General features: G+C 43.4%; 2 protein-coding genes across 5 annotated transcripts in view; one reads left to right on the forward strand and one right to left on the reverse strand.

Moving 5' to 3' along the window:
* Window positions 1-6,143: 6,143 nt before the first annotated feature.
* Window positions 6,144-9,313, reverse strand: LOC311361144 (uncharacterized protein). The gene is made up of 2 exons (XM_084481354.1): window positions 9,109-9,313; window positions 6,144-8,005 (listed from the first exon to the last, which is right to left on the reverse strand). The coding sequence occupies exons 1-2, from the start codon at window positions 9,299-9,301 to the stop codon at window positions 6,978-6,980; spliced, it is 1,221 nt and encodes a 406-aa protein (XP_084337480.1). The 5' UTR covers window positions 9,302-9,313; the 3' UTR covers window positions 6,144-6,977.
* Window positions 9,314-9,833: 520 nt separating this feature from the next.
* Window positions 9,834-26,816, forward strand: part of LOC311360994 (myosin IXb) — a 33,597-nt gene continuing 16,614 nt past the window's right edge. For all 4 annotated transcript variants that reach the window (XR_014638532.1, XM_084481161.1, XM_084481159.1 and 1 more), the window contains exons 1-17: window positions 9,834-10,104; window positions 10,416-11,196; window positions 14,911-15,005; window positions 15,289-15,351; window positions 16,831-16,930; window positions 17,592-17,692; window positions 18,292-18,415; window positions 18,796-18,885; window positions 18,986-19,102; window positions 19,466-19,600; window positions 19,967-20,088; window positions 20,676-20,817; window positions 22,853-23,042; window positions 23,451-23,526; window positions 23,643-23,735; window positions 23,860-23,899; window positions 24,070-24,192. Coding sequence is in view for 3 of the 4 variants with exons in the window: in XM_084481161.1 (XP_084337287.1) it covers window positions 10,417-11,196; window positions 14,911-15,005; window positions 15,289-15,351; window positions 16,831-16,930; window positions 17,592-17,692; window positions 18,292-18,415; window positions 18,796-18,885; window positions 18,986-19,102; window positions 19,466-19,600; window positions 19,967-20,088; window positions 20,676-20,817; window positions 22,853-23,042; window positions 23,451-23,526; window positions 23,643-23,735; window positions 23,860-23,899; window positions 24,070-24,192 (2,391 nt within the window). In the remaining variant the exon portion in view is untranslated. The remainder of the gene's footprint in view (window positions 10,105-10,415; window positions 11,197-14,910; window positions 15,006-15,288; window positions 15,352-16,830; window positions 16,931-17,591; window positions 17,693-18,291; window positions 18,416-18,795; window positions 18,886-18,985; window positions 19,103-19,465; window positions 19,601-19,966; window positions 20,089-20,675; window positions 20,818-22,852; window positions 23,043-23,450; window positions 23,527-23,642; window positions 23,736-23,859; window positions 23,900-24,069; window positions 24,193-26,816) is intronic.

The raw sequence follows: 26,816 nt of genomic DNA on the forward strand, positions 1-26,816 counted from the left end.
TGATTTGTCCCAATGACGTATCAATGTGTGAGGAATAAATCCCAATTATTGATGAATTAAAAGTATGAGACTCATACTTTTAATTCATCAATAATTCGGTAACTCATAGGCTACTATGAGTTACCGAGCACAGGCTCGAGCTTTGGAAATAAGGATGTGATTGAAGAGGAAATTATTTCTTCGGAGCAGAGCAGAGCAGAGCATTTGAATGTGTTATATTCTCCCTAAAAATGTCCACATAAACTCTCACAGGCTTGCTTGACAAGGAACATTAGTTCCTGATTAGAAACTAGATTTTTATATATGTCTAATATTTTATATATATTTGACATTCATATATTCCTGTATGGAACAAATCAGTTTCAAATCAAATTAACCTTTTTTGCTTTCCATAAAACACATTATTTATTTGTTTAGAACATGAAATTATAACATAGAGAATTAATGTAACAGCACGCACACAAATACTTAAATTGTATTTTCTTTTGGTTTTGATGATTTAATTGTTAATATTTATTTTTAGGTTCAAATAATATTTTGTATAGGCCTATATATTTTATGAGCAATCTGATTGGCTGGGCTATTCGGGCGATCTGATTGGCTTGGGTCTTCGGGCGATCTGATTGGCTGGGTTTTTTGAGGCTCGGACCGGCTTGGGCTTTCGAGTAATTACTACTAACCCTAACCATTAATTAGTGTGGTCTTCAAGCATCGGACTGGCTGGGGTTTTCGAGCTATCTGATTGATTGGGGTTCTTGAGCGATCTGATTGGTTGGGGTTTTACAGCAATCTGATTGGCTGGGGTCTTCAAACTGTTGGACACCAGTGGAGGAGACAGTGTTGAAAAAAGTGAAGAAAACAGTGTATGTGGAGGAAACAGTGAAGGAGGTAGTGGAATCAACAGTGGAGGAGGCAGCCAAGGAAACAGTAGAAACAGGGGAAAAGCAGAAAGCTTTTAGTGGAGCAGCTGCCTCTGTGTTCTTTTAAAAGTGAATTGTCAACCAAGTGGCCATCACACACACACACACACACACACACACACACACACACACACACACACACACACACTGTTGCTGAAAAAGTTGCTGAAAGTTCAATCCTTCCTTAACCCCATGCCCTAATAATAGGGCCCCCTGTTCTTTAAAACTACACTGAGTTGTTTTTTTTCGTTTTTTGAGGTTCATTTGTATTCATAGCAAATAATATAAAATAGCTATTTAGCTATCGTATACAGCTAGCTATCACCACTGGATGAAAGCATCTGCTAAATGCCCTAAATGTAAATTTAGTAAATTTTTCTGAATTGAATTAAAAGATTTGTACTAATCAATTATGAGCAATATGTAAAATAGCTGGAAAGGCTGTGTGTTTGGAGAAGTTCAGGGTCAATCCACCCTCAACCCATGTAATCTCACTCCAAACTTGAAACATTAAATTCGGCAGCCCTGCAGTCTATGCAGAGGTCATTCCAATAATTCATAAGCCTACGTATTAAATATAGTTTTGAACTTTCAGTATAATATTCTTGATCTTGATGTGCATGGGGTAACAAAAATTAACATAGAGGTATAAATCCACCATTTTAGAGATAGCACAATAGCTTGCGGGCAGCGGACTGAAGAAGAGACGAGTTCCTGAATTAGAGTTTAGCATTTCTATGTCCATTATTTTGTGAAATGTAGATGAATCCCTTGCAGCCAGGGGAAAAAAGGATGCTCAGGAGACTGCTGATGCAATTAGTAGGCACATAATAATGAGGATGTCAAAATAAGCAATCAAGATGGTGGCTAATGATATCAATGTCTTTACAAATGATCCTGACCAGGGCTTGTTGGCCTATGAGGAGAGCAGAGGACCCGCTACGGTCAAGCAGCAGTGGCAGTGTTCTTCAAGCTGTCACGGATCATAGACAGTGAGGTCTCTGGAAGCCAGCTAGGCCATTAGCCCTGAGCTAATAATCCGGGACAACCACCAATCCGTGCTCTGCCCATCACTCCAAACCAGATCCAGTTTCACACTCAGCCAATAGTCCGTCGCCGGGAATTTTATGTCTCACTCGGGTTTCAAAACAATGACCCTGTAAAAACCAGATAGATCCAATCACGGAACAGTTACACATGATTTATAATGTTGTGGACTCTTATTACAGTGTTCTGTCGTGCCCTTTACCATTGGGGAATGAGAATAAAAACTAATTTGGACGTGGAACAGGACAAAACCAATTCAATATATATAGGCCAATATTGTTGAAATCATTGTATAATGTTAAAATCTCATAAATATACTAGCAGACAATCGGCACATTGCAAAGAAATAGTTTGTTGGCAGATATCAGCTATCTATTTCCTCCTCAGAGTGGATATTGGCTCAATCGGAGGGTGAAATTGTTTTTTGAGCGTAACACCAAGCTAGGGTTTCACAGCTTGGCCCCGCTAAATGGACCGGGTGCATTAGGGCCAAAGAGGAGCGCCATGCAGAGTGCTCTTCAAAGGCAACCACACACGCACACACGCACGCACGCACGCACACGCGCACTCGGACACACACACACACACACGCACACACACACACACACACACACACACACACGCACACGCACACGCGTCACACCGCAAGACAGGATCGCTGTTTCAGCCTAATGTCCGGCTGTACATGAAAAGTGGCACAGAGTGGCCACCTACTGCTTGAAAGCACTAGTTGTTGTGATTTACTGGTTAAAACCAGAACACTTTATTTATTAATCTCCAACTAATTTGAGTGTCAAATAAGGTCTCTGCCAGGTTGTCTGTTTATAGGGGTGTTTTGGTTTTGTTTTGGGGGCTCAAGTAAATAACTTACAGGCCCCTTGACTACATGACTAATGAACTGCTTCAAACGCTCAGTTACACAATTAATTATTGTTGCTTTGACATCCAAGTAGTATTTCTGTTGTGTTCAAGTGTTGGATTGTTTGCAGGTCATTAAATCATCTTTTCCTCTTTACTAATAAACAACACACTTTGAATGGCTTTCAAAATGTAAAGGCAATGGAAATGAATGGTAACGAATTAACATTCTGTTGAGTAGGACAATATTTGTTGCTTAAAACCACACAAACACACATTTACATTCTCCTTTAGTGCATGAGGTATCACCTAATGGAATGATGTCCCAGGTAATTAATCATGGTGAGGGAGGAAACACAACATGTATATTGTCCTACGATAGAAATACAAACAACACACGCACACACACACACACACACACACACACACACACAGCGTTGGGGGGGTGTAAATTCCTCACCTGTCCCAGCATCCGCCTTCTCCACCTCTTTCATCCCCTCCTTTCTTCCATCCTGCCCTCTACCCCACCCACCCACCTCCCACCCCATGGTTTCTCTTCTCTTTTCTGACACACCCACCCCCCCCCCCCCCCCCCAGTCTCCACACCTCGCCGCTCACCCGCTGAGGGCTGAGAGATGAGAGATGCTGGTGTTGACAGTGCTATATGGAGTGGAGGTTCAGAGAGCCAGGCCAACACCAGACACACTCCACACCGAACTGGACTCTGGCTGCGGCTGGCTTGACCGTTTGTACGCAATCCGAGGTGCACTCTCCGGCTTCCTCTCCCCGGGCTTTCTTCTCTTACAGATGGTGAGTCACTTTCCCTTCTCTCTGATACACACACACACACACACACACACACACACACACAAGTTCTCGATCCTGACAGCCTTGTTCAGTAAGGAGAGCTTACTGAGAGAGCTCATGTCCTCATGCGAGCTAAACTAATTGCAACCAGCAGGGCAGTGTGTTGCTGCAGTGGGCCCCAACTCATGGGGCAATAGGGGGGCAATGGGAGATAAATGTAAACATACAGACAGGTGTTTTGCAGTGATACTGTGCAGAATTTCCACATCAGAGAAGTTTGATTCATTCAATTGTGTGATATATTTGCATATTGGACACCTCTGAAATCCCTTCAATGATCTGGAAAATGAACCAATTTTCCACTACCTTTTCTTTATTTCATTTGCCGACAATGTTATCAGTAGTTCTTCCATTGGCTGCCTCAAACCAAAACAGCACAGGAAAGAAAGTATTCAGGGAAGAAAGTGTTATTCCTTTCTTAGGCTGAATAACAGCTGGCTATAGGGGCACAGTACGGCAGTGAAGGTCATGTTCTTGTCATGTTGTTTGTTCAAACCCCAGGATGGATCACGCTGCTTCATCTCAGAGAGGGACAGAAAGTAGGGGAGAAAGAAAAAGAGAGAGAGAGAGAGGGGGGGGGCGGGAGGGCAGCATGGACGACAAAGAAGCACAGCTGCCATTTCTTCTCCTGAAAAGGCAGGTGAAAATGACATAATGACATCTGGGCTCAGGTAACTTGAACACCGATAGCTTTGAAAACCAATCCAGAGCCTGAGACGTGTGGACTAAGTTTAATTCCCATCATTCTGATGGGCTCCTTGAAAATGTTTTGTGTGTGTGTGTGTGTGTGTGTGTGTGTGTGTGTGTGTGTGTGTGTGTGTGTGTGTGTGTGTGTGTGTGTGTCTGTGTGTGTTGTTTCTGTGGTGGCACATTATGATTTGAACCAGGTCCACACATCAAATGGAGAAGAACTGACGCCACTGTGGTTGCCTCGGATGGTAAACATCAAAGTGAGGAGACACAACGCATGTGTGAGCGTGGGAATGTGCCTGTGTTCTCATCGCGTGCCGTTGGTCGTTATAAAACGTAAACGTCATCTTGGCCCTCACCGACGTGGACGGATGGATGGAGGAGGGGGGGAGGGGGGCGACTCAATGTACTTCGTGAGACACTTCGGTCTCACAAAGTACACTGATGTCACGCCAACAGTTTATACTCTGAAAGCCGAGCCCTTGCTTGTCCCGAGGCTTGAGAAGCTGAATACAAACGGGGGGGGGGGGGGGGGGGGGGAGGTTAGTGTTGTAATCTAAAAAAGAAAGCTGATAGCATCATATTCAGGTTTGTCCCCTACCCCAACCCCCCTATATACAAACGGGTATGAGCACATTTGAACCCCATGGATGAAAAATGTATGTGTATCCTTAAATAGTTCTTGCATAATTACTTTGAAATGCATCGAAGCGGCACTGTGTTCAATGTAGAGCCTTTATCATTGTAACGCTATTGTAGCCTACATAGGTCTCACAACTCTCACCTCCCACCTCACTGTGACGATCGCCGTGACAACTCCTCCAGCCCAGCCCCGTCGAGGAGGAGAATCTTGTGAAGACGCAGAGCTTAGCTCATTAGTGAGCACTGAGGCAAACCCTTTTGTTCACAGTGGCTAAGTTCAGTGTCTGACATGAAAAGAAAGCGTTCCGGCGTTCTGGCACATTTCTCGTCGGACCGCACCCTTCTAGGAAGAAGAGGAAGAAGAAATAGAAGACAAGGAAGAGAAGAAGGTGCACGAAGGGGCAGACCACCTGCTGAATGTATAGGAATGTTTTTTTTTCTTTTCTTTTCTTGCACGTCCAGACATGCAGCCGCATGCAACAAATGTGTGGTCACTGTGCCCACCATGAATAAAAAATGTTAATGATACATTTGCCTATATACAGTTTAATGAATTAAGTTGTAAAGGGGTGATGATTTATTTATCAATATTCAAAATCATTTATTATATCTGTATTTTGTATTTGCCAAAGGAACTGTCAATATATGGGTGGGTTTATGTACTCCTGGGCCTACTGTACTGGAATCAGTGTGAACATGAAACTGGCTCAGTCCAGCAGGAACAGGAGTGAGACCCAATTCCTGGACCAATGCCGTTGTTCATAACATCATCAACAAAGACGTCATTAAAATGATAAAAAGTTAAAAGTTAAAAGCTCTCAGTGAACTATCATAAACCACAATGCTTGACAACTGCACTGCTTAATATATTATTTGTGTGACTCCGGATGCATTGCAAATGGGATGGTGTGGTCTCTGAGTATTTGTTATGTGTTTTGTGGTTTTGTATGTCAATCTGTCTGCCTCTTTTTTTTCAGAATGGGTCCTCTCTCATATAGCCAAAACTAAATTGGAGATTCAAATCCGTGCACATTTATTCTATAATTACACGTGTGAACCACCTGTAAACCAGAATCTGATTAAGATCAGGGAAACAGTTTACATCCATGTATTCAGAATACAACAGGCAGTAAACCTTTACTGCCTAGCTATGTCCACGTATAGGGCCTCTGGCCTATACGTGGCTATACTGCCAGAAAGCCAGAGTCTTTCTGGCAGTATGCTTCCTTTAAGAATAGCATATGAGTACATGTATCATTATTAATAATCCAATCTACATTATTATGTCATCTCCAATTGAGTAGTAAATTGGAGTAAATAGTATTTTAGCAATAGTACACTCATATATTCCAATATTGAATAAATAATTGGTCTCTGCAAAGCAGGCTTTGGGTCTTGCCCTGCTTCCTTATAGCTCATCAGTACGGAAAGGGAAATGTAAACAGCATTCAATACAGTAAGCAAATCGGTCTGGCTTATGGTTTCAACTAATTACATTTCAGTATACATGACTCTGCAAATGCTGTTTCGATTAGCTTTGGGGCCCTCAATGACATCACATCCTGCTGAACAAAGGACTGCACTTCGGGTATAAAATTGCAATCATCTTTCTCAAGTTAATGGCCTAGGTAAGGAAATACCGAATTCAGCATCCAGCAGCAGATGGTGTTGGGGGGAAAAAAACCTCACTTTCCATTGATCTTGTGCAGAGAAGCCTAATCCAGTTTGGGAAGAAGACACACAGTCACTCTTGAGGGCCACCTGGTGGCTCCAAAACTCAACTCCAGAGGTCATCAAGAGCATTGACTGTACGGTACATTTTGTCGTATAACTATTGTCTGAACATGACAAAAGCTATTCACATTAATGTAAATATTATTATATGTAATAAAACCCAGAGGAAAAGTTTGACCCAAACAAAATGCTTATGGTTCTTCATCCACCACCGCCTCACTAATAACTCATGGTCTGGCACGACAGCGCCCAGTGGGCAGCGGTGGCAGCGTCGGTTGATCCGGACCCGTCTCCGGCCGCTGCATAGTGTCCGTCCATCACCCCGGTGCAGTGTCCGTCCATCGCCACCGCCCCGGGGCAGTGGTGCCTCATGTGCACCGCCAGCGTGGCCTTGCGACAGAAGCCCCGGCCGCACGCTCCGCAGGTGACCTGCTTGGTGCTCGCCTGGAGGCACTTGTGGACCTTTAGCGCCTGCTTAAAGTTAAAGCGCTTCCCGCACGCGGCGCAGCCATAGGGCTTGTACGCACTGTGCACCTGCACGTGTTTGGTGAGGTTACACTTGTTGACGAAGCTCTTGTCGCAGAAGGTGCAGCTGTAGGGCCTCTCGCCCGTGTGGCCCTTCATGTGGGCCTTCAGCGCCCCGCTCTGGCTGAAGCGGTTGCCACACTGCGGGCAGGCGAACGGCTTCTCCCCCGTGTGCACCCTCATGTGGATGATGAGCTTGGAGTTGCGGGCGTGGCCTTTGTTGCACACCGGACAGACGTGTCGCCGGGCGGGAGCTGGTGGTGACCCCTGACCTGGCCTGTGAGGGTTTGGGGGTCCATGCTGCTGCTGCTGCTGCTGCTGCACCGCTGAGACGCAGGCTTGAGGAGGCTCCGCCCATCGCCTCTCCGTCTGGCTCCGGTATGGTGACGAGCGTCTCTCCAGGTCGTTCTCGGAGAGTAAACTCCAAAACAAACGGTCGGCTTCCTCAGCGGGATTTCTTTGGATGTCTTCCGGCTCGCTGAACTCATCCTCCGGTTCTTCCTTAATGAAACTAAGGTTGATTTCTTTCGGGCTTTGGATTAATTGTTTGAGTTCATCTTTGATGCTTTGGAAGTCGGTCCCCACGTGCCTTGGGGCAACTTCCTCCGGTTCATCTTTAGGGGGCAGGGGATCAGGCCCCACCTGGTTTGGTCCAGTGAAGTTCAGCTCCTGCTGCTCTGGGAAAACCACTGCTTCATCTCTTGAAAAGGACTCCTCGCCGCCTGGGAGGAAGAATGAAACAAGATAACCCAAATTACCCTTCAATATTTAACCACAGTAAAGAAGCCATACAATTGTTATTTTTCTTTACAGTCATGTTTCACCCAACTTCTATTAATTTTGGCTATAGAATTAGGTCTAATAATAGGGTGAGGGAAGGAGTACTCAAATCAAACTGTTTTTAAAAAAAAGTGTATATATATATATATATATATATATATATACACATTGTACAAACAGTGTATTTACATTAACTGTGTATACACCCATCCACCACAGAGAATCGGAACTTCTCCCTCATCCAAAATGTAAGCCACAGGGGTCTCCTCGTTACTTCCTCTAGTGACCACGTGGGGGTGACATAATTATGCGTAAACATTTGCACCTGAGCAAAAGTATTCAGCTGCTGCCTCTGGATGGACGGGTGGTTATGGTTAAAATAACGTTAGAGATGGCTATGTATGTATATGTTGGTATTGTTGTAGATTGTTATATCGAAGTATTTTTGTATGATAATTCAGTAAACGCATGATTTGATACGGTTATGTATGGGGCCATCATAATGATATCCAAAATCCATATACATTTTTCATGGCATTTGGATGTATGAAGATAATAACTCAAAAGAAAAAAGACTGAGTTTCTAGACTAAAACTGATACTACAATTATTATTTATTTCTTAATCTAAGTTACAGTTGGTTTACATGTACATAATATAACAGGTATACACACGGCCAATAGATGTCGCTCAAAAGCTCTTTAACTTGCAATAGAATGTCCCATAATATGAAACCAAGGGCTGAGAAATAGCTTATACATTACTTAATACATCACAACAGTGGTTAGGTTGTTACATTCATTCAATATTTCCCTGAGAAGGTAAACGATCGCTATCATGTGTTATTCCTAGGTTATGCAGTCCAGGGCTCAGTGGTCCACTTCCCAGCTGTGAGCCGCACGGACGTCCTTTGTAGGGACGATTTAGGCACGTCAGAAATGACCAAACTCGTATGTTTACAACATAAATAACAATACTGACTGTGATAAACACGCAGATCAATCGAAACAGGTGACAAAATAACATGTCTTTGGGAAAATACGCACCAGCTTTGTGTAAATATACCACTGGGTCCAAAACGGTGTCCAACAGCTTGCCTTTGCGATCGTTTTCTTCTTTTAAACGAACGATTTCATTGTCATATTCAGTTATCGTTTTCTGAAATTCCACGAATAATGTTTCAATAGCTGTGGCTAGCATTTGGTTTACCAGAGCTCTCATTTCATGTAGTTTAGACATCGTAAATATTCTCTGTCCTGCTTCCTCGCCTGCCCATGGTACTTCCGGCAATACCTTCAAAGTAAAAGTCACCTCGTGCCTTCCTGCTCCAAAGCAGATAGAGATCAGGCATTGTGATGTTAAAAATGTGATGGAGGCTATCAATTTACGTTGAAAAATATATTTTTTATAAGACTGCTGTCTTCAGCCCATAACTAGATGTCTATAATAAATAAATATGTCGGACTATTTAATTTAAATGTGTTTATTTGAAGGTGTATGTACCCATACGATATTATATCCAGTTAAATAAACGAGTCCTACGCATCGAAAGTGTAACCCTTGTTATAAACCTGTGGGAATAGCATGTCTTTACAGGCTATAGTCATATTGTGAAAGAGATAGTTGTTTTATACTTGTTTGTTGTTTGACTCTGTAGCAAAGGGCTTATTTACTTTCTATACTAATTAAATGTACCGGAAGTTGTTTTTTCAGCTATTCTCGCTGACTTGTCGGTCCCCGGCAGTCCGACGACGAGTGCGTGTTTCAGAAATCTAGGAAGTAACTTTTTTGCGCTCCGAACGGATTTGACTGTAATCCATAGTTGTAAGCGTCGACTGGAAGCACGTACATGTAGTTTCCCTTAGTTTACATTTGGATTCAGGACATTGTTTGTTTAGCCAGGTTTTTCAGCCAGCGCAGGTGTCTTTCTATTATTTTTTTCCCTTCAAGGTGTGCAAGCGACAGCCCCAGAGGTGCGGTGATTCCTGTTTCTGTCAGGAATGTTTTAACTCAAAAATGAAATGAACACTCTTCCCTCGAAAGTAAGAATTTTTTTCTTCTGTTGTCATTTGTGGCATGTATATAAAACAAAGCATTTGACATCGTTTTATTTTTTTTTTCACATATATGCATTTAATTTTGACACGTTGGAAATTGAATCGTTCATTCGTGGAGTCGTTTACGTCGGCGTTTATTCGCATATATTTCGAGTTGGTTACCGCACCTTACACTACTCTAATGTCAAGTTGCACTTTGCTTTCACACTCACGTTTCATTATCGATATTATCCACAATAAAAATCGGTTTTTATATCCAACGCTATTCTAAAGCGCTTCGTTTTTTTTTCCTTCAGGATGAGCAGTTTGCAGGGCGAGCAGACGACCGGTCCCGGTGACCATCCGTCCCACGTCATCCAGATCTACCCTAGGCTGAACCGAGTTACCGCGCAATGCCTTACCCTGCAGGTCACCGCCGCCCATACCACTGCCGCGGTCATACAACACGCAGTGGCCACCCTGGGCCTTGACACGCAACACTCTTACAGCCTTCTGGAGCAGAAGGAGAGCGACGGGGAAGAGACGCTCCTCGAGGATGGGGAACACCCCGTGGACAGGTACCTGCTGTGGCCCAAGGAGACCTACAAATGGCACCCCCAGAGCCAAGGCTACTACTTCATCCTGCAGCCTCGGCTCCAAGAGGGGGAGGCCTGGCTGGAGGAGCTGGTGGAGGAGTACGACGACCTGTGCCGGCTCCCCGAGCTGACCGAGGACGCCCTGCTGCAGACCCTGCGGCAGCGCTTCTACAAGAAGAAGATCTACACCTACGCCAGCAGCATCCTCGTGGCTGTCAACCCCTTCAAGTTCCTGCCCTGCTACTACAACCCCAAGTACGTCATGATGTACGAGAACCAGCCACTGGGCAAGCTGAGCCCACACATCTTCGCGGTGGCCAACGTGGCCTACCACGCCATGCTGAACCGGCAGCTGGACCAGTGCATCGTCATTTCCGGGGAGAGCGGCTCGGGCAAGACGGAGAGCAGCAGCTACCTGGTGCACTGCCTGACCGCGCTCAGCCAGAAGCGCTACGCCAGCGGGGTGGTGCGCACGCTGCTGGGCGCCGGGCCGGTGCTGGAGGTAGGTCCCCCCCACACACACACCTCGTCACCCCCCCCCCCCCCCCCCCCAGTGTCAGTGTTGATTGTGTCTACGGACAACGGCCTTGTGGAGCTCTAACTGCGTGGTTGCGGGGTCAGACAGAGGTCGGCCATGTGTATAATGGACGGGTGTTGGATACCGCCCCCACCCCCCCCCCCCCCCCCCCTTCCTGATTTTAAAACATCAGACATCTCAATTTGATTCCTTATATGGCCCTAATGTAAATGTATCTCTTATGACATCAATGATCTGATAAACAAGTGACATCAATGGTGAGATTACCTTCTAACCAAATGATCATGTTATTACATATTTAGCCCAGGTCGTATTTTGTCGGTAGGGAGTGGATTTAAAGTTGTGGATTTTCTATTTTTAATTGTTAACTCCATAGTTTGATTTACATGGAATACAGATGTAGTACAGTAACTGCATCTACTGTGGGAAGCCATGTCTACTAACTAGAGATTCTCATAACGTATTTTAGATCTGGTGATCTTGTTGTACTTCATTGTGGTCTTAAGGTATAAGGCTTGTTAAGTCTTCTTATTGAACATACTGTATATCAACTCGCATGCATTTGTGAGTAGATTTGTTGTTGTTGTTGTTGCTCGACGTGGGAACAAATGTGTGCTCAGGACAGAGGTTGCATACAGAATAACAGATGGGCAACACATGTGGGATCTCAGAAGGCGCTGGGCCATACAATGTAACTCAACACAGACAGAGAGCAGGGAGGAACCTTTTAGCTTTACATTCTTTCACGTGAAACTGTGCTCAAAAGGATTCCAGTTTTCGATCGTTTTGGATTTATATCATAGGCTCCTAAGTTTGACATTGAAAGGGCCAAGTGTCATCCTACTGAACTTGACATTTGTTTCCAGTGTATGGACATGTTTCAGTTCCACACATTGACGTGACAGTAGTGTCTTTGTGGTTCTGTTCCTATTCTCTGGTACTTGAAAGGAAAAGCCATACTATTTTTATATCTCAGTAAATGATGTATTTGGATTTAGCATTCCGGTCTCCATGCAAAACGGCAAAGTTGATAACACTTCCATCACACACAAGTGTCATGCTCAGGCTTCACTGGTGGTCTCAAATAAATACTTATACTTGGCAAATACTTGGCAGTAATTCAAACACCAATGGTAATTATTTGTTACAAATGCATAACACGCTTGATGTTTTCTGAAACCCGAACAGCATGGTGGCTCTATGAGTGCCAGGGCTAAGCGTACACACAGTGAAGTTTGACCCACTTTGTTTCCCGTCACACACACCCATCTCTCCATGTATAGAGGCTCTGCTTTAGATTTTGTCTCTCTGAACTGGCCCAACAGGTTTCTAGGAACTAATGAATTTATCATTTCACTAGCTAACCATGTTGTTATTTTGCATGGAGTAGGGGGTGGATTATACCTTATCATCATCGGTTTAGAGTAATGAAGAGAACATGGTTTTACTGATGATAATGACTCAGATGTCGCACTAAATAACCGACTCTGGGGGTAAAGGTGGCTGACAAAGAATAATACCTAGCCGGCTGCACGATAAGAATAAAGCAGGGCTAACAAGAAAAAGAAGAAACAGTTGTCACTGAAAATGAACGGTTAGGGTTAGGGTTAGGCTTCTTTGGGGGTAGCTCATGCAGTTTTCTAATTTTGTTGTAATTGTAACCTTCATATTTTAAGAATACTTTTCCAATAATCTATTCCACAAGCATGCTATGAGAGCAAGTGCTCAGTCTTTGTTTGTATCATTTGCATTACCCGATATTTGATGTGCATTTTGTTGTTATATCATAGCATTATGCGTGGCAATGACGAAACCAGAAGAAGAGTTCAATACCAGGCTGACCCCCACCTTGCACAAGTTTATAATTGTTAAATAATAGTTTCATTTTTATTGGAGTGGGGGGGGGGGCGTTAAACTAGAGAACTTATAAGTAAAGTGTCCATTAGTGACGAGTCTTGTGCTTCAGCGTGTCGGGAATGTTTTGGGCGTTGGCGTTGTGGGAAAACCAGGTAGAAGGAACGCATACATGTCAAGACAGGACAAGCCAGGTGATCTGGCAATGCTGCAGATCTGTAAAACCCAAGCTCTCTCTCGCTTTCGTACTCGTGTTAACTTCTTCCACCAGAACACACTTTTCATGGCCTTTTCTCCTCGAAACCGATTGTCTCTCTTTTGCTGTCCCTCTCGACCCCTGACGTCGTCTCTGTCCCCAGTCCACGGCGGTGTAAACACCCCTTTGATCCAGGCCATTCAACGGGCAAAGCACTGCTAACTAAGACGTATTCCACACATTGTGTTCACTGTTTACCGAGGTGCTCTGTGGGATGGAACATTCCAGAAACCTGCACCTGTGTAGAAGCAGCCTTCTCCTGTCAGGACAAGAAGAGTCCTTATCGTAACATAGCAGATCACCCCCTTCCTCCTGCTCCTCCTACTCCTCCTCCGTCTTTTCCATCCACGTTCGACACTGACATTGGCTTAGGTTTGAAAAAGAATGTCCTTGTCTTTTTTTGTAGACGGTAAAGATTTTGGAAGGAGTTGATGCAGCTGATATGAAATCCAAGGTCATTCAGCGTTTGCCTTTAACTCGTAAAGAGGCGAAGCTGATTGAGAGGGAAGATCTTTGCTGGCAGGGTGACCACACTGTGGTTGAGATCTGCTTTTCCCCCCTTTCCCAACGTCTTTGCATTAACATATTCCCCTGTGAATGTGGTTCTACTGGAATGGGTTGTTTTGTTTTTTTGAAAGTCAGTTTATCGCCCACTCGGGTTGGGCTGAATGCTGCAAAGTACAACCCGATAAAAAGGAGATATTTTGTTAAGAAGCCCGGGGCTTGGCGCTTATTGCAGGGTTTATTTTGTCTTTGTGTGTTGCTCTTCTGAACGCTGCTCTTCTGAAATGCACCGCAGGCTAAAGTAGGACCACTGTAACAGTGGTCCTAACAGTGGTCCTATTATTGCTACGTAGGTCCTACTGGTCCTACGTAGCAATAATGATCAATAATGATCAAGGGCAGTTCTACTGGCCCTGGCCCTCTGACACAAGGTATCCATTATGATGCCTGACTATTCAGTATTTAAGAGCAAGCAAACGATAAAAGAGTCACAGTAAATGGTTGGTTGATCATTAGCCACATGTCTGCCATGTCTAGTAGGTGACATGTTCGTCAGTGAGTCATAGGAAATGAATGATTGACACATTTTGATTTCAAAGTGTGGGGAAATAATTTCCACAATCCTTTAGATTTTTCTATTACCCAATTGAACACATTGTTTACCATACACAATCTGACCATTCTGTTGAGTCTGGTATCTCAAACATTTCTCTTTTCGATGCCTTCTTTCTGCGTTTTCTTTTGTTGACGGTAAAGGATTCCTGGAAATGTAAGGACCCATGTGAGGTTCAACAGGGATAGATGTCCTGCTGTTACTACAGTGAGAAAGCAACATCTCTACATACACGTTTGAGCCATTCAACAGCCTTCCAATGTGGTGGAGATAAGAATGTGTATCAAAGCAAGACACTGAAATAAACACGACAGTAATGGCAAATGTTGGACACGCATAATCAACCTCTTACAACTCAATTGTATTGATAGTTCCCTCCCTGTATGTATGTTCAGCGATATGTGCAAACATATTAAAGCTCACATTAACCCATTTTTTTATTTTTGAAAAGGCTTTTGGGAATGCTACGACGGCACAGAACAACAACTCCAGCCGCTTCGGGAAGTTCGTCCAGCTCAACTACCTGGAGAGCGGGGTGATCCGAGGGTGAGGCGTGGCCATGTGTTTTCTGTACTTTATTTATTTACCTCACTGTCTCCATAGTGATGCCGGTCTCTGAGCAACGTCACTACCCTGTATCAAGGGTTTAATTGACGGATAGAAGCCAAAAGAAAACAGAATATATTTAAAACGTCTTTTGAAGTGGCTGCTTTGTCGTCATCCTCCATTTCTTGTGTCCTTATGCGGTTCAGCAGTGAGGTCATTCTTACTCTTATCCGTCGTGTAACCAACTCCTCTTTCTCCCCCTCCTGCCTCGTTGCCATGGCAGGGCCATCATCGAGAAGTACCTGCTGGAGAAGAGTCGTCTGGTGTGCAGAGACACGAGCGAGCGGTACGAGCCCAGAGATGACCTATTGACCTTGTACACATCAACATAGATGGATGGATTGGCTTTGTGTCCACCTAATCACATGTCACATCCATTTATCGTGACTAATGCATCTCAATGTTAAAAATACGTGGTCACTGACCTGCTATGTATTGGTTGTGGTCACCTTCCTGTTACTTTAAGGCATAATACAGGCTAAACACTTTGACATTGTTAAGCACCCCAGGTATTATTTTACTGTTTTGTGCAGTATTTCCCTTTGCCTCTGCTGCTTAACTCGTTTACACTGTTACAGTTACTGTTTACAATGTTTCAATGGCAAGAAATCAGTAATTGAATAAGAGGACACACACATACGTTTCTTCCTGGCCAGAAACCTCATCAATCCAGAATTCCCTTCTTTTTTTTCACTGAAAGGGGTACAAATGAAGAAAAACTTATTTTAGGACACTTCGGAGAGCAAAGTATTGGAGCATGATCATGGGAAGATACAGGGAGCAAAATTACCAAGCATACATTCAATGGGACAATGGGTAAACATGATTCTTATTGGGAAACCTTCACATTGTGGGTATTAAATACAAAGGAAACAAAGGTGAGGGAGTGACCATTGTGGAGGGTTTAGGATTGGCGATGGCTGTGGGAGAAACCAAGTTAAATTGCAATACACTATGGGTGAAGTGGACATGTCTGCAAATCTGCAAGCAAGGCTCGTAATAAGGCTGCAAGACAGTTAACAGAATCTACACAACAAAGAAGTCATTAGATTGGCATGGCCTCAGTATCAGACTTCGTGGCTACAGTGGTAATGCAAATTACTATCTTAACACTCTAGGTTCAAGGAGAATGTATACAAATACATTTTCAATTGACTAGTAATTATATAAACAAGGTTTATACAATTTGTATATAATTGTATATTATAGTTACGGAATTTATATTTCCACAACAGGTACACAATCTAAATCCCCCCAAACAGCCCTTGTGACAGCGTTGGGGTTGCCAGGCCAGCTCTCCCAGCTGGATCATCAGCTGGTACATTTACAAAATGTTGCCTCCTGATATTGAGAGAGGTAGCACTCAAGTCATTCTTGTTTACGTTGTCAAATATCACACTGTCACAGAAATACTGATATGATGGCCAGTGACAAATTTAAATAATGATTAAGTACAATATTACACAAATCTGAAAAATATATCCCTGGGAGGAATGGTAAATCGATCTTAGATGTTTTTTAACAATGTCAAAGTGTTTTCGCCTGTTTCTTTCCTTTAATCTACAACGAGACTATTGGGTCTCGTAGAGCTTCCTAGAGTATTATGGTCTGGCGAATGTAATACAGCCCCATTGACCGTACAATGCGGATGAGAATGAAAATATAAATGCAAACATAACTGTCCGGTGGGACTCTCCCCATGTATTACAGTTATGTGTAGGTATGCTAATTTGCCTACTTATCTGTGTGGCCTTCGAACCCTCAGGAATTACCATGTGTTCTACTATCTCCTCATGGGAGCGTCCAAAGAGGAGCGCCAAGAGTTCACTCTGTTGCAGCCACAGGAATACAACTACCTCCAGCAGGTACCTTAACTACGCCATGGCCTTCTGTCATGTTCCTTTAAGACGACGATGGCTGATTTGTGTCCCCGATGTAAATACAGCCAATTGAGTCTACAAGCAATACATCCCCTTCACTTCTGATAGGTCAGGGTTAAGTTAACTGGAACTGGGGAACTCCACATGCCCCATGATGCGCTTCAAGTGACCCAACATTGATTTTGTTTTGTCACTGATGAATCATAGCATAGTGTGTGGGGTTTTCCTGCCAGTTCAGTTCTTTCACCATACCAAAGTTTCATTTCCTCTGCTTTCACCGAAGCAGAGGAAGTGATTCCAGGTGCTTCTGAGCAATGTAGGATGAAAACAACGTGCATGATTTGTACATTCTGATCCAAGGAACCTATATTTACGTTGTTAGCTTAATCAAGCCACCGCACACATACAGGACATTGAATGCTACTTAGCTAGCATTCATATAATGCTAAGAGAAGAGATACCAAGATATGTTTATTTTGCATTAAGTACATTCGGATCGTAGCTAGAATTGTTCAGGATTTGTTTATTTAGATTCATACATAGTATGGTTTTTCCTGATTTGTTACAAGAATATTATTACTGTACACGCTTGAGGTTTATAAAGACAAAGTGACATGATGTATTCTGCTGACATTCGACTCCACAGGAAGACCTCAGTATAGAAGATGAAGAGAAGCTCAAACATGAATACAAGAGGCTCCACCAGGCCATGGAGATGGTTGGCTTCCTGGCGTCCACCAAAAAACTGTACGAATGGCTTTATTTATTTAAAATCAATTTCTGTTGGCCCTTTGTTAAAGTGCTTGGCGGAATGTTCCTGACTTCTTCCTACATTCCAAGGAAAGCTTTTAGAAATCCCATTGTCAACTAACTTTGGCCAGACAAAAGGAGGTTTCATGGGAACATTAAGTAAGTCCCATGACTATCTCCGCTAGTCACATGACCTTGTAGTCCCCGTGGTTCTGCATTAGCTGTTCATTGCATAAAGACTCGTAGAAAGGCGTGTATGATCACATCTGGAACGGCATTAAGGAGACGTGTCATTGAAATGTTTGTCCTTTCATTTCTACCGCTAAAAACATTGCCGCCCAGGGTGTCTACCCTCTCATTCGGTGACAGTCACAGGTCAGGGCTTGTATGTCCCTAATTCTATAGAAATTGCAACATGTTTGTCAGTTCCTGAGTAGTCCCTGCCTCAAGGCAGACACATGTATGGGTATTCGCTCTTTCAACTTCACGGTTGGGTTTCAATGCTGAAACTTGGCAATGATATGCAACTGTATCCATACTGTGAAATGACATGATACCTGATTGTGTGTGTGTGTGTGTGTGTGTGTGTGTTGCAGCATATTTTCCATCCTGTCAGCCATCCTGTACCTTGGTAATGTGACGTACAGTGCATCGGAGGAAGGCGAGGTGCTGACCGTGGGTCCAGACAATGTCTTGTCCACACTCTCTGACCTGTTCAAGGTAATCTAGCTCAAACCTAGCATACCGCTGACATAAACGTGGCATTCACTCTGCATGACTGTAGCATGCACATTGCTTAATCCTACATCTATCTTAAACCTTACCCCTTATATACACCTAGATTAAAAATAGCATAAACCTAGCATACATGGCCTGAGTCTAGAATACAGCTTACGTCAACATAGGATACACCTAGTTGAAACCTAATATACACCTTGCATGCATTTAGCTTAAACCTAGCATACACCTCACATAGGCCTGGCCTAAACGTAGCATACACCTGCTATGTTATCCGACTACGTCATCCAACTATGAGGAACTATTGTAACTAAACATGGTTGGGTTGACTGGAAATTAATGACCTGTAAAATGATTTACAGGTTAAACAGGAGCTGCTGGTGAACGCCTTGACCCAAAGGAGAGCGGTGGTCTCTAACGACACGCTGGTTTTACCCTACATGCTAAAAGAGGTTAGAAAACACTCATGTAGGGTAGCTCCGAAAAGAATTTAAAACCCAGACGGGAAAGCCGAGAAGAAGTGGTTAATGCCGTCAATGTGTTTGCCTGTAGGCCACCACAGCGCGAGACTCGATGGCAAAGTCCCTGTACAGTGCTCTGTTCGACTGGATCGTCCTGCACATCAACCACACCCTGCTTAACCGCCGGGACATGGAGGAGTCTGTGGCTGTGAGTCCTGAACTCTGACCCTGGTCGACCCACGGTGCATCTCTGTGAATTACCTTGGCACGAGGACTTCTAAGAGTTAGGGCTTGTATTGACATATAATTGCTTACTAAGAACTTTGCAATTTAATGTTTTTTTTTCTAGTGAGATCAGGGGTTTATTGTTATCTAAATGTTACATCTCGATCAACAATTGTATCTCCCAGGTGAAAGTCTGTTGGATAAGCTCCATCTTCTTACCTATTGTCGAGTCAAAAACACACACATTCTCACACAAAAAAAGCCAAACAACATGGTAACCTTTTATTTTGCCTGGCATAGGGCTTGTGATGGCACGGTATACATTTTGCTCCTCCACTCTCCTCAGTGTCTGTCTATCGGCATCCTCGACATTTTTGGATTTGAGAACTTCCAGACCAACAGCTTTGAGCAGTTCTGCATCAACTACACCAACGAGAAGCTCCACCATTACTTCAGCCAGTATGTGTTCAACCGTCAGCAGGCAAGTGGATATACCAGCACTGCAAAGACCAGCTTTTGTTTTTTACTCCAATGCATCGTCCGTCGCTTTTAGTTTTGTAGCCCCTGTTCTATGGTACCTATTGTGTGTGTGTTTTGTATGTTTGCAACCTCTACAACATCAACACAACGAAATGGCGAATGGAATGTCAATGAAATACGCAAATCGATACTAAAACTAAATGTATTTGTTGGAACCAAATATGTTACCGTTACATTGGTGTGTGTGTGTGTGTGTGTGTGTGTGTGTGTGTGTGTGTGTGTGTGTGTGTGTGTGTGTGTGTGTGTGTGTGTGTGTGTGTGTGTGTGTGTGTGTGTGTGTGTGTGTGTGTGTGTACGCGCACTCCAGGAGGAGTACCTGTCGGAGGGCATCAGCTGGTCTACCGTAGCCTACAGCGACAACGAGGGCGTCATCAACATGTTCAGCAAAAAGCCGACCGGATTCTTTTACCTGTTGGATGAGGAGAGCAAGTAGGTCTCCTCACGCCTGTGTCTGGGCTCATCCTCAGTTCTCAGTTCTTGTGATGCGTTGGGGATCTCACTGGGATTTCAAAGCAAGTGTATGGATGTTATTCAAACTGAAAAGCAACTAAGCCAAACTTTGTATTTGCTAATAACACTATTTGCACTTTTTGACTCCTATACCATGAGTATTGGCCAATACTATTATACAGTCTAGTCATTAATTTTGTATAGATTTCAGTTTGGACTGTAGAGACAACTTTACCTCATTTGCTTCCAATAAGTCTTAATGCTAAATCCGCTGCAGAAAACGTTCAGTTAAGAATCCTGTATTAACAAGATTCTTTGATACTGATTTCAACCTGGGATCAAACCAATATCCGATAACACTATCAGAGTCAGAGATTCATGTTAATGCTTTTCCTATCAAAGGGCATTTCACACATGAGCCAGGATAATTCCCCAGGACCCATTGAGTGTGTTCCAGAACAGGCACATGCACTTTTGCTGTGGTCGTGATAAAAAGGGTTAGATGGTCTTATCCTGTGTCGGAGCTTCCATTCTGACCTTTTATTCTTCCCTCTGGATGTTCCCAGCCTCCCTCAGGCCACAGATGGTACTCTGTTGGACAAGCTCAAGCAGCATCACAAGGACAACCCCCTCTTTGTGGCCACCGCTGTGATGGAGCCCGCCTTCGTAATTCAGCACTTTGCTGGCAGAGTCAAATATCAGATCAAGGTACTTCATAATATCATCCATAGTAGAAAAAACAACTTGCATTGCCTTGCCTTGTCTTGCATTGCATTCAGTGTCTATATCCCATGAGCTTATATCAAGCAGTATTTCAAACCAGATATATCAAATGATATTGATGGGAGTGACGTCGGAGACATCACTTTAAGCTTTATTTATGTTTATGTAACTACATGGCCAACAATTTCAGCCAATCACAATCTTCCATCTTGCATCTGGATGTGGTGCATTTTTGTGGGTTAGATTCATACGATCCGGCCACTCTTAAACGCACAAGAGCGTTCTACCTGAAACTTGAACTTGGAACCCTTGGACTGCTAAACATCCAACCTGGGCCTGGACTTAAAGCTCATGTTGCAGGTTAACCGGAAGTTTTGATTAATGGGTACATAAAGCACTCAAAATAAGTATATCATTAATAAAATGTCTCCAAATTAGCGTTAAAGTCCAGTTTTTTTTGTCGTTTTGTCGTTGCCCCACCAGATTATCCCTAATTAAATCTCCCCCCCCTCCGACGTTGTAAACACATTTCCGATTAGTTATCCCATGTTTTGATGGTAGCCTACTAGCTCCAGTAACAACATCTTTGCCTAGTGTTTATTTCTAAGCTTTTACCCAGTGTGCGAAATACCCGTCAATATTCGTGGGGTCCCATCTCCCGATTGTTGCTTAATACCGATCTACATTCCTCAATATGCAGTAGGCCTATAACATTACAACATTTCATTGATGCAAGCCAAGACAATCAGTCTATAGCCTACATGACAACACACACGCATATAATAATATAATTGGCATCAATCTGGCGCAATGCCAGGTATATAGCCTATCAGACACGCAATCAGTGAACTTGCAAATGAGAGCCTGCAGTATGACCGATCGTGTGATATTATTTAACCGTCCATCTACAGCAAATACGATCAGACAGATACATCATTGACACAAACATACACAAAGCACATTCGTCCAACCCGGCGGATGCTGACAGCCCACAACGAGCCAAACATCACCACGGCGGGTGTGCTCTCTCTCGCTCTCGCACGCACATACACAATCACTCCAACTTCTCCAACTCCAAGGCTAGGCTGCTTCACTAAGACCACAACCAACCACAACTAACCATGCAGTAGTGCGAAGCCGGAAAGGACACAACGCACAGTCGCACACACTCACACAACAATCTGTTCTATCATCAACATTCAGTCACTGCAAAGATTTAAATAGCCTCTTACCTTAAGTTAGAATGGACCCAAAGTGTGTGAGTGATACACTCCCTGTTTTTAGTATGACTTCTCAACATTACGTCCTTCTTCTGTTTGGCGCACATGGCTAATTTGCATACGCGCACAGGACTGGCTGGCTCCGTTTGGCTGGCTCTGTTTGGCCAAAAATATTTATATATAACATAACATATTTATCTATATCCATCTATCAACGCATGTGTCTAGTTTTAATGTGATGTCTTTTGTGTATGTCCAGTCAGACTTGTTGTCTCCCTTGTTCTGTGTGGTCTTGTAGCCTACTGTCCTGTGTGAGCCGAATCACCAAAATGAATTCCTGACGATTTGTGTCGTTTGGCAATAATAAATACTTGAATAGGCTATCTATCTATCTAGGGTATCTATATATATCTATGTATTTATCTGTATAATCTGCTGAACACTCTCTTACTAGTCTCTACTCTCAAGGGTCTCAATGGGGCTTCAGTCTGTCGTCTCCCCAACGTGACGTCCTCCAATGCATTGTGGGGGAAATGAGAATCAATTGCAAACTGCTAAAATCGTACCTTCTTTTTCGTATTAAATTCTGTTTTGTGATACCAACAACATTAAATACAATGGATAACAGCTTAAATGTTTATTACCAACAAGCAAATTGCACAAATTTGTTGGAAAATTAACCCTGCAACACAGACTTTAACATCCAACCTGGGCCTGGACTTAACAGCCAACCTGGGCCTGGATTTAACCTCGAGGCCCCGGGTGCTGACCACCCCCTCTCTGTGCCGTGTCTCCAACAGGACTTCCGGGTGAAAAACACGGACCACATGCGGCCCGACGTGGTTCTGCTGCTGCGGGGCAGCGAGCGGGCCTTCCTGCGGCAGCTGGTGTGCTCCAGCCCCGCTGCGCTGTTCCGCTGGGGCGTCCTCCGCGCCACCATCCGCATCACCGCCACCTTCAGAGCCCTGGCACGCAAGAGGTCCCAGACCGGTAGGCCACGGCGGCCGTCAGGTCCCCTGTTTGTCTCGGCCAAAACGCTGGGCGGTTTGCAGGATGACTTGAGTTATTAAGACCGCACTTCTGCTGCAGCTGTTTACTCCACTTTAAAGAAACACAGATATACATACAAACGGATATATACAAACGGTCCATAACGAATAGACTGCGAATGATTGTCAGCGCTGATTATCATCAGTCATCTCATATTACTACATAATCGACAAATTATTGTATAATATTGTTTTTGTGTTGTCAAGGAAACAACTGGTAAATAGTTTTTTGGGCCGTTGTTGATGCAGAATTTTGATTTCATTGATTAGAAATGGTTAAATTGCTGAGAAGACTAGATTTTAGTGGGTGTGGGTGAGTGACATGGGATGTGATTTGTCGTCCTGGCAGTGGGCCCCCGGCGCACCTCTAAGAAGTCCCTGCAAGAGATGAGGAAAAACAGCCAAGTGTACAAAAGGCTCTCAAGGTAGAAACAACAGGACCGTCTCCTCTAGCACCGCACACGATGGAAGTACCAAACCACTAAACTAGATAAACTAGAAGTTCGATATGTTTATGAATACGCTATACCTTCATTGCCAGCCGCAGCATGACTCTGGACTTCTCCTTCGACCACTCTGACGAACAGCCCCTCGACGTGTTTGAAGACATCTTCGCCAACTACGAGCAGAGAAAGTAAGGCCCACCACACACTCCAGCCTGTCCTCTAGTGTATGCTTGGTTTGTCACGTTACATCCAATGATTCCAGAGTCGTCTGTAAGCCTAAGGGACAATGTTTTTTTCTATTTTTTCCTATAGAAAAAACAAAGGAGGTCGGCAGAAGCAGATTATTCCAAAGGTGAGATGACCAATTGCATTATAAACAGGGGCCGGCTATTTTCAGTTTCACTCTGTTCTCTGCCTACAAGCCTTATTCTTATCAATAAACCGCCACCTAGCCGGGATTTTACGCCATCAGAGCGATTGTTCAAGTTATCTTGTGTATTTTGTTTGTGTGTTTTCCAATAGAAACTTATGGACTCCCACTCCCTCAAACACATAGTGGGTCTCACCGTGAACGGGCGCACATCCCAGCTGGTCCTCCACCCCCACCAGAGAAAGAAGCCCCCCAGTATTAGTGCTCAGTTTCAGGTGTGTACCCTCCAACTTAACAAGCCATTAAAGCTGACTAGTTATTTAAACTAAGTCCAAAGTGTTTTATTGTCAAGTATGCAGTACATCACTTTTCTGATGACAAGTGTGGGGGGGGGGGGGGGGGTTCGCAAGAATAAAGGCATAAATGAAACAACAGTAATAGTAAATACAAAACAAAAGTATTAGGAAATCGGCCATCTTGTTAATTTGATCGATCTACAAACTAGTATGTTTGAAGTCTTGTCCCTTTGTTGATGGTGCATAGAAAGCTTCATGCTGATTGATTGATCTCACACTCACTCTCTCAAAAGCTCTTTAACAACTGCTCATCTAAAGATAGCCCCTCCTCTCCGTGCACACTTTGAATCAAAAAGATTCCTAGTGGATTGGTGTTTGCTTCTGCCCCGCCTCCCCCCGTCAGCTACCACCACAAGTAGGATAAAATTCGGTCTGCAACACTGTAATGTGTATGGTAACGGTATAAAGTTACAACAATGTTGAACATTAGTTATAGTTAACATAAGTTATTTTTAGCGTGATTGATCGGATGTCAGCACTGGGCTGCCCCGTTATTGAATTTGTCCCATAACATTATCTACAGCTGTTTTGGTAAATTACTCATCTAGTTATCTCATCTAAGTTAGCAAGTCAACGTTTTGTTACGTGCAGCTATTTCAGTAGAATGAAAATACTAAACATTAATATATGTGACTAAACGCATAACGTCGGTGAACATGCCTTCTGCTTGACTGCTTGACGTTAGTCTGATTATCATCAGCCATGGGGACTCAACTCTCATGTTCCCACACTACTTCACAACCTCATCAAATGACGTACCTTGTTGTTGTTTTGATTGAGTTCTCGCTAGCTGCAGAAGATACATTTTAGACGTTTATATGGTTTTGAAATGCTGCCAAACTTTAGACGTTTTGTTTCTGAACATGTGATCTACTGCACGACTTCGAAAACTGAATGAATGGATAGTGCCACTGCCATCACACAGGGGTTTAAACAACAAATAACAAACAATTCAGACAATTATAGAAAGCAAAACTTATCAAGCTAATTGCACAGAAAAGTCAATCCCCCACACCCAAAAAAATAGATAACTTATAGGCTTTCCTCCTTGAAGTCAACAGGGCTGATAGGGTTCCGGCGCCGCGCCGGAATTCCGGCGTACCGAGGTGTCTGCGGAGGAAAATTAAAAAAAAAAAAAATAAACAGGTTCGCGTGGTCTGACACTTCCCAAGATCGGAGATGCGCTTTCACGCTAACCACACCAGTAGGCCTACTTAAGCCAATCAGAAATAGGGTAGGGGCTAGTCTTGGGTTTTGGCCAGTCATATCGATCCAGATTCAGCAGTCACTCCACGTGCGAATGTGTTTTGTGTTTACCATCAGTGTTTGGAATAACGCCGTTATTTTTTCAGTAACGGGGTAATCTAACTAATAACTGTTTCCGTCGTTACAACGCCGTTATCGCGTGAACGTTAAATGCGGTGCGTTACTATGAATTGATTGAATAAACTGCGTAATCCGAACGCAGCCCTGGCTCTATACAACAACGAGATAAGCGATTATGATTGGCTAAGGCAGAGTCATGTTTCATGGTAGCCAATCGGAGCCAGTGTTTTTACACACAAGCCAAGCCACGCGCACCACACACACCAAACAGATTGGAAGAAGCAGCAGAGATGTCGAGTCCGGAGCAATCCGATGAAAAGTTGGCATTTTCAAGGTGGAGATATAAACACTAATTCATTGAGATCAAAGGCAAGAACGTGCATGTAAAGTGTACATTATGTCCAGGAGCGAAGACTTTGTCGACGAATCTAATGAAGCATCTCACAACGACACACGCATCTTTTTTTTTTTTTAGTTACTTTAATTATAGAGTAATTCAGTTAGCGGAGGATAAACCCGCCCTTACGCATCTGTCTGTCTCGAGGCAGCATGCGAGCTATCTTATAATATCTTATCTTTAGTAAGCTCTATTTTAGTTTTCTATTAATTAGTATTCTCCTAATAGACAAATTGTTTTGAATAAACAACTTTAGGGTTGTAGTATTATTTACGTTTTTGTTGCACTGTAACTGTTTCAAAATGTATTTAAAATAAATGGTGCATATTTTGCAAAAAAATGAATGTCACCTTGTTCATGCCCTTAGTCAATGGTTAGGCTACTAATCAATTCCTAGTTTACTTTGGAGTATTATAATTGCCACCTACTGACCTTTCTTGGTATGGCTGTAGTATCTGTAGTCTACAAGCAATACGTACGCAGTTAAGTGACTAGTTAAAAGCAGGGGTGGATTACTGAACAGGCCTACCAGGCCCAGGGTCTCAAGAGCTCTGGTGCGCTACACAAAGATGCTACTGTAATATAGGCTTATATTTGGTTTGTTCATCTTATGTCTGAATGTTGTCAATTTATTTCCACAAAATTCACCAGAATCTATCATTTAAGGGACTATTTATCCAAATTTTCCTCCAGGGGTGCATATCCCTGGATCCCGCTTGACAATTATGTTGATCAGGGCATATATCTTGGCTTCGCTTACCTCCCAGGGAAAAAAGTTCAGGCTCATGATTTTTTTCTACTATCACCCCTGAGTCAAGCA

The sequence above is a fragment of the Micromesistius poutassou genome (assembly GCF_964030765.1).
Source record: "Micromesistius poutassou genome assembly, chromosome: 16".
Lineage (NCBI taxonomy): Eukaryota > Metazoa > Chordata > Actinopteri > Gadiformes > Gadidae > Micromesistius > Micromesistius poutassou.